This window comes from Poecilia reticulata, linkage group LG3 (assembly GCF_000633615.1).
Source record: "Poecilia reticulata strain Guanapo linkage group LG3, Guppy_female_1.0+MT, whole genome shotgun sequence".
NCBI lineage: Eukaryota > Metazoa > Chordata > Actinopteri > Cyprinodontiformes > Poeciliidae > Poecilia > Poecilia reticulata.
The window spans coordinates 3371591-3378736 of record NC_024333.1 but is presented as its reverse complement, the minus strand read 5'-3'; the positions used below and the strand labels follow the sequence as shown (position 1 = coordinate 3378736).

Below are 7146 nucleotides of genomic sequence, written 5' to 3'. Positions count from 1 at the left end.
CACACACACACACACACACCCACACACACACACACACTGCTGCAGCGGATGAAAGCGTTGGACAATGGGATGAAGGATCAGTCAGATTAGTGCATCTACACTCCATTTCAGCCCTGGAATCCATCATTAGCAAACCAAACAGGATCCGTGTTAAATGATCTGAAGTAAAGGAGTTTAGAGAAGTCGTGTCTAGAAAAAAAATGTAAAAAATCTCAGTGCAGACTACCATCAATCTGCCAGGCACTACAAAGGAGGAACACATCCGGATATCTCTTTGGTGCAAACGCAGCAATTTGCACGCTGTTTGTCTTTTGTTCCAACACAGTGTTTTGCCTTTAATGGCCTGGTGTAATTGAGTTGTGTCGTTGTATGTTTTAATAATTGAAGCAGCTTTTGACTGGAGAGGCAGAACGGCAGGAGGACGAGGCCGGCGGCTCGGATCAGACGCAGAGTCTGGACCCAGGGGTTTCTTGGAGATAAAATTGTTTCCTGTTTTTTGGACGAAAATCAGAATCTGAGCAGTTTGAGAGATTCTCATTGGGAGTCGGGTGATACCAAGTCAGAGCCAGCAGGTAGATATGATGCTGCTGCAAACTTTAAAAAGCACTTTACAGTCCAAAATTTCATTCATATTCACTCTTTCCAGCTTGGGTATGCAAAGTTCTCCACATAGGATATTAAACAATTTCAGATTTAACCATTTTTCAAAGTAGTTTGTGTTTAATGTGTTAAAAGTTAGAGTTAAGCACCAAGGTTACAATTAGGTTTAGGTGTTAAGCGCATGATAGCAAATCATTTCTGAACCGCAGACTGAGTGTTGGGGCCTTAGTATGACACCAGCAGTTTGATACTTTCTTCATATTTTAAACTTTAAGGGAAGAAGAATTGGGACAAAATAAGACGGATGTGTTTGACAACCAGAAATAAGTTTAAGAACCCTAAACTTATTTCTTTCCACTTATACAGTCATATTCAATAAAGTTGTCAAATTATAAGTGCCTTTTAAAACTTGACAACCTTTAAACAAGTATTAAACATACTTTCCATTAAGTCCACATTTATCTCATAAAATTTTTTTTCTTTTTATTGGTCTGATGTAATATTCTGATTTTTAAATGTCATCTATTCATTAACTGTCAGCAGAAAATCATCACAATTAGCATAAATTAACGGTAGAAAACATCCATTTGTGTGCAATTAATCTATGTAATGTGTTTCACTGGTGATAAAGTTTCTAAAATAAACTGACTTTTCAATAATATTCCAATTAATTGAATGGGTCTGCGGTGTGTTTGGAAGTTAGTGTGGATCGGCGTTTGGAGAGGAAGGATGAGAGTTTTACCGGCAGGTATCAATATCCAAGCGGCTTCAAGCTCTGACCTACCAGCTCCTGCTCTGACCGATTCCAGAACTACGTCACATTAAAAAGATCAAATACGTCCTGTATGTTCAGAAAAAGATCAAATGATAGAAATATTCCCATACATGCATCGAAGCGTGACGCTAACCTCTATCCGATTATCAAATTTAAATACATCAGAGGACAGGCTGTAGGTTGATGTGCTTACACACTGAAAACAGTGGGAGTTTTGATGCCTTCAATGGAGAGAAAGAAATCAGATTTTTCAGCATTTGCGATATAGATCACCATTAATGCATTAAAGCAAACTGTATGCTGCTGACCTTTTATCAGTTTTTTTTACTGAGACAACATTGATGGAGCAAAAATTCTGGCTCTCCAAATCCTTGAGCCTGTGCAGCTGCTGCTTATGGGCTTTCTGTCTGCTCCAGTCGCATGCATGCTTCCTTCTTGCTTCTGGAAGACTGAGTCTGTCTGCTTTCCCACATTTGCCTATTTCTGTTCTTAATGATGGGATATTTCTGAAGCACCTTTGGCTCATGATGAGTAATCCTTAAAATCCCCTCCAACTCTGTGTTCATTTTAAGCTACAGCCGAGCAACAAGCTTTCACAGCTGTCTCCCCGGCTTCACTTTAACAGGTACTGCATGTCTGCCTCGACCGACGCCAACGGGACTGACGGGGGCTGACGAGCACGTCGCTCACTGAATCACAATGTCAGGAAACGGTGCGCTGAAGAAGAAAAGTGAAAAGGGAAAAACGAGGGCTTGGGGCCAGCGGTGGTGGTGCTGCCGTGAGAGAGGGGTACTGTCATGGTTCGTAGTTGTCCGTCTCTGTCTTCCATACCTCGCCCCCTTCAGTTTCCCCCTATCTACAGCTCTCCTGTCTTTATACTAATGCTCTGTGGTGAGAGAAAACACAGCAGATGGGAACCCTTGTATAAAAAAAAAAAAAAAAAAAAAGAAAATCAATGGGATGATGATCTCTTCCTCACAAACATCGTCTCTTTCTCTGGTTCACTTCGTCGGCGTAGGTGAGAGGAGTCGGGTCACGGGCGCGGATTAGGGAGAAAGAGTCGAATTAAGGCTCGGAGTTCAGTGGCTATAAACAAACTCCGGGATGGAAGGAGTCCAACCTCTGCCTCGACTTCCTTGATAATCGTCTGCGGCAGACGCTGCTGAGGAAATCTAGCTAAACACCCAAAGAGCTATACGGCCCATTTGAATCCCACCTCCCACCCATTTGATTCATCTTTTAATTAAGCGTGAGAAACACGGGGAGGAAAAAAAAGTGGAAAGAAAAGGAGACAGAGGTACAGAAAAGGGAGAGGGAGATTTATAGTCCTGAACCGATGCGGTGCCATCTTGGTCTAACTTATCTCGGCTCTGCCAGCCACACTCATGAGCACTTAACCTTGCAGTGAACGCAACCCATCATCAGCGCTTTGCAAAAGGGCTAGCTCTCGCTCACCCTCCCCCAGCACCCCTCCGTTCTGCACCCGGTCCTCGCACTGTCCTTCATCAGGAAGGTACCTGTGACTAACCTGCCCTACAGTCAAGTTTCCGTTGCATTAGCAGAGGCCTTGACAGAGCGCATCCCTCACCATATGGACTGTAGTGTTTTTGTACCTGCTATTCCCTGTAGAACATTTCCAACTCAGTTAATCACAAATTCTTGTCTCTCTCTCTTTTTTTCGTTCTTTTTTATAGAAAAAAATACAGAATAAAAACCATGATTATGTAAGTTTGTCAGGTGATATTCTGAGCTTTTGACGCTCAGGATCCCACAGCTGCGGCGGAAACCTCGCGTTCCAAGCTCACGTGCGGACCCCGTGGCCCCTGTGAGTGTTTGTTTCCTCCTGCATCCTAATGAGCAGCCATTGTCGAATCCTGCGGAGGCTTGCCTAAATGACTCGACTGAAAAATTAATGCATCACTTAACAGCATTTTTGTGTCACGTTTGCACGATATTCCGAAAACACAGGTGCAAACCCCATGTGGTGGCCAATCTTTAATAGATGAGGCCATATGACAAGGTTTGGAACACAGGACGATGCTTACAGTAGTTACTTGGCCAGTGAGTCATAAGCAACATTGGGGATACAAGCTTGCAGTCCAATTTGAGATTCTGGTAAACTGTTTGCAAAAGGCTATTACCAAGCGAGATCAAATATTGCGCCCGGTGGCCTGTGTCCCTGCTCATGCCAGAGTGGCTGGATGATACTGTCGGGTGGGAGGGAAGGGAGGATGCCAGGCTGACTCTCCCCAGGTGAAAGTCAGCAAAGAGCTGTGAACAAGCTGCTTTGGCTGGGCCGGCTAGCAGCCTTCCACCTCGACGCAGGGCCGGGGGGAGCAGGTGGCCCCGAGCTGCAGGATGGAAAATGGAACCTACCCTACGTGCTTCCTGTGCCATGCATAATCTGTAACACATGCCTTCATGTGGCAAAGCGGGAAGAGAGAAGGCTCTTCCTACAGAAACTGTGGGAAGAACTAGAAATCTGCTTCAAGGGCACACAAAGGCATAAGCTAAAAAAAAAAAAAAAACAGAAAAAAAAAGTGAAAATATTGCCTGAATGTAGATTATATTGTGTCCGTATAGACCCCTGCCCTCCCCTGTCCTCTCTCGGCTTCCGTCCTCAAATCTCCGTCTCCCCCTCCCTCTCCCCTCTCCGACACCCTGAGCCCTCCCACTGCCCATTGGGAAGAGAGCGAAACAAGGAGGAAGACGGACCCATTCAGACGGGCCGAATTAATGTTTGCACACGATAAGCAAGCTTAATATAACGCTGACAATCACAAACACTCACCCTGCCAACCAGGATTGGATCCCGTCCAGAGAATTCCTCCAGCACAAACATTTGATTCCAAACCCATCCTCTCTTGGCGCGGCTCAGTAATCTTTGTCCTTCGCCAAGACCGCTTGCCGCCGCCGCCGACCCTCCGGTTTGTGCTGTTCTGGATTGGCCCCCAATGGGGGTCGTGGAAATGGAGGGGACACAAGTAATCCACACCAGCAGCAAGGACATCCACAGATCCACCAGCATCTCCTCGGACCTCTTTGGCATCCTGTCGCTGCCTGTTTTTTGTTTTTTTTTTGCTTGTTTGACTGTTTGTTTTACTGGACTCTTCTTCTTCTCCTCCTCCTCTCTCCACCTCTTGCCCCGCCTCCCCCCTCCTCTCTCTTCAGATCAACAGCTCCTTCTTAGATAACAAGAAAAGGTTACTTGTGTCCTCTTAGAGCGGCAGAGCTTGCATTCATGGTGCGATAAAGGTCACCGGCGTGGCTTGGCGTGCCTCCATAGCAGTTGGCAAGGGGGGGTGAGGCTCTCTGCGTGGCGTCCATTGGCCGTTACTCCAAGGGGAAGAACTGAAAGGGAGCAATCAGAATTTGTTAGTCTCTTCGGACTCATGGAGGGTCGCAAGGAAGTCAACGAAACATCTGAACGAGTTATGTGTGACAGTATAGCTAAAGGGAGTGGAAAGGTGTTTGGGAGGGGGGAGCTGTAAGGAACAACAGCGGCCCTGACCCAACATCCTCATCTAATTTTTCACCTTATCCTGCCTAGAACAAGAACAACCGTACTCCGAGAGTCTCTACCCCCTGCCCCCCCTCGCAATATCTGATTGCTACGTTTGTAATCTGTCGTTCTGGGGGGATTATCCCGGTCAGATTTTGAGGACTCTCGTGTTTCCGTGTGATTGATGTTGTGACAGGTTGAGCACATTCACACACTGCAGGCAGATTCCTCAGATGCTCCCTCCTCCTCCTCCCCTGCTCTTTAAGTTCCAAGGTGAGGCAGATGAGCGATTTCAACAGGACTGCAGCCCTCCGATATCAAAAGAAACTCGATGAGATTATTGCCCCCCCCCCAAGAAAAGGGTGCTGAGAGGAATGTATACCTACTGAAGCAGATATGGAATATCACAAAAGAAGTGTTCTTTCATGATAAGCATGAACACAAAGTTGATGTTTTTGAATATTTTCGAAGCAAATTCTCTTTTGTGACAATCTCATAAAGCAAAGCTGGAGTTCTTCTCTTAAAGGTTTAGCTTTTACCAGCTGGGTGTGATTTCATTAGACAGGAATAAAGACCAAAAACTAATGCAGATGATCACTGAGCCCAGCAGACTATTTCCAGTTCCCAGGAACTTTTACAGCCCCTATAATGTAAGGCTACTGCATTTCCAATGACAAATATTTGAAGCCCAAAGCAACAGTACTGAAGTGTATATTGTGACATGGAGACCAAAAATTACATATTACAAAATATATATATATATATATACAAAAATTCTCCTAAGTCAAGATTTTACAAACAAATATTTAAATGCAATCTGCACTGCGTTTTTCTACGTCTTGCATCCACTTCGGTTTGAACCTGAGCGTGCATTTCAGCACCACGAGACAGAGGGACAGCTCCCCGGCGGACGGCAGCCGCGTGTTGGGCTCAGGCGCCAACGGAGCGCCGGGCAGCAGCCAGAGGAGCTGTCCAAGGTGGGAAAACGCACAAGCTTGATTTTTTTATTTTTTTTTCATTATTGCTGCCGTTTCTAAATCAAATCCATAAAGTACGAGGCGCCAGCTTGAATCTGTTCCATCTAACAGCGCTCTCTCTCACTCTCTCTGAAGTTTGAGTCCGTCTTTGCGCATCAGCTGTGCGACTGGAGCGCACAAGCGGTCCGATTTGCGGGGGAATCATAAACACGCAGCCGGCATGCATGACAGGCGCAGGAAGGAGTTGAGGGGAGAAACAAAAAAAAGATAAGCTAAGTTGCAGACCTTTCTGCAGACCTGCTGGGTTTGGGGACGGATTCTCTCAAACGAGCTCAGATAAGAGGAGAAGGGAAGTCTTCTTCAGCCTCACCGTGTATTAAGGTGTCAGTCGCCTACCTGATGGGCTTCGCTTTTTAATGCAACGGTGGCTCGGTTGTACTTACTCGTGAGACTCGGATCCTTTCCCGCTGCTGCATTATTTTAGCGTTTTGCCTTCCAAAAAACGCCAAAAACTCCATTAGGGTTTTCCCTCCGAGGTAAAAAAACAAAAAACAAAAAACAAAATGTGCAAAACAAGCGACTGACCGACAACAACAAAAAAAAGAGAAAAAGAAATAAAAAACATCCGTCCTGCAGTTTGTCAATGCGGAGCGACACGGTGTTGGTTGCGCGCAGTTAGAGAAGCTCCGACAGGCTGGCTGGCCGACTGGGGAAGTGAGGAGGATGTGGAGGAGAGAGCTGCACGCTGGAGGAGGAGAGGAGGAGAGGAGAGGAGAGGAGCAGAGAGGGGGAGAAACCTCCCTCCGCTGCGCTCATTGGGTTGATGAGGAGTCGGGTCAACAGGCGCGCAAATGAACGAACGTTAGGCACTTCAGCACCGGCCACGGAGGCAGAGTAATAATAATAATATTAATAATTATTATTATAATAATAAAGGAAGGTTGGCGTCTCACGTTCAAAGAGTCAGCTGTAGATATTTTAAAATTATATACGTTTTTATCTTGACTGTTACTCTTTTTTTTTTTTACGGTTTTCACTGCGCGTGAGTTTTCTGACACGCAGAAAGCCGCGCGCGGCTGTTAATTTCCAGTCATCTGATCTGATCGGGTTCACGAGCGACCAGATGGACACGCGGTGGAGGCTGAGAGGGAAAGAGAAGAATTCCTCTGTCCTTCCGGGTTTAACATAATGTTTGCACCTTTTTTCTGCATTTAAACAGGAAAAACTCTTCACATACATTAAATAAAACAGAAAGAAACGAATTATTGGCTAGCAAAAGAGAAGTAGTGTGT

General features: G+C 45.6%; 1 protein-coding gene across 2 annotated transcripts in view; it reads right to left on the bottom strand.

The window, feature by feature from the left end:
• The window catches only part of cdh8 (cadherin 8), a 154965-nt gene extending 148312 nt beyond the window's left edge, over positions 1-6653 (bottom strand). Inside the window, exons 1-2 of one of the 2 annotated variants that reach the window (XM_008404881.2) lie at positions 6298-6653; positions 4167-4726 (exon numbers count right to left, since the gene is read on the bottom strand). In XM_008404881.2, the coding sequence (XP_008403103.1) occupies positions 4167-4424 (258 nt within the window). In that variant the 5' untranslated portion in view covers positions 4425-4726; positions 6298-6653. The remainder of the gene's footprint in view (positions 1-4166; positions 4727-6297) is intronic. The other variant, XM_008404880.2, reaches the window with a different exon arrangement.
• Between the last annotated feature and the right edge of the window lie 493 nt (positions 6654-7146).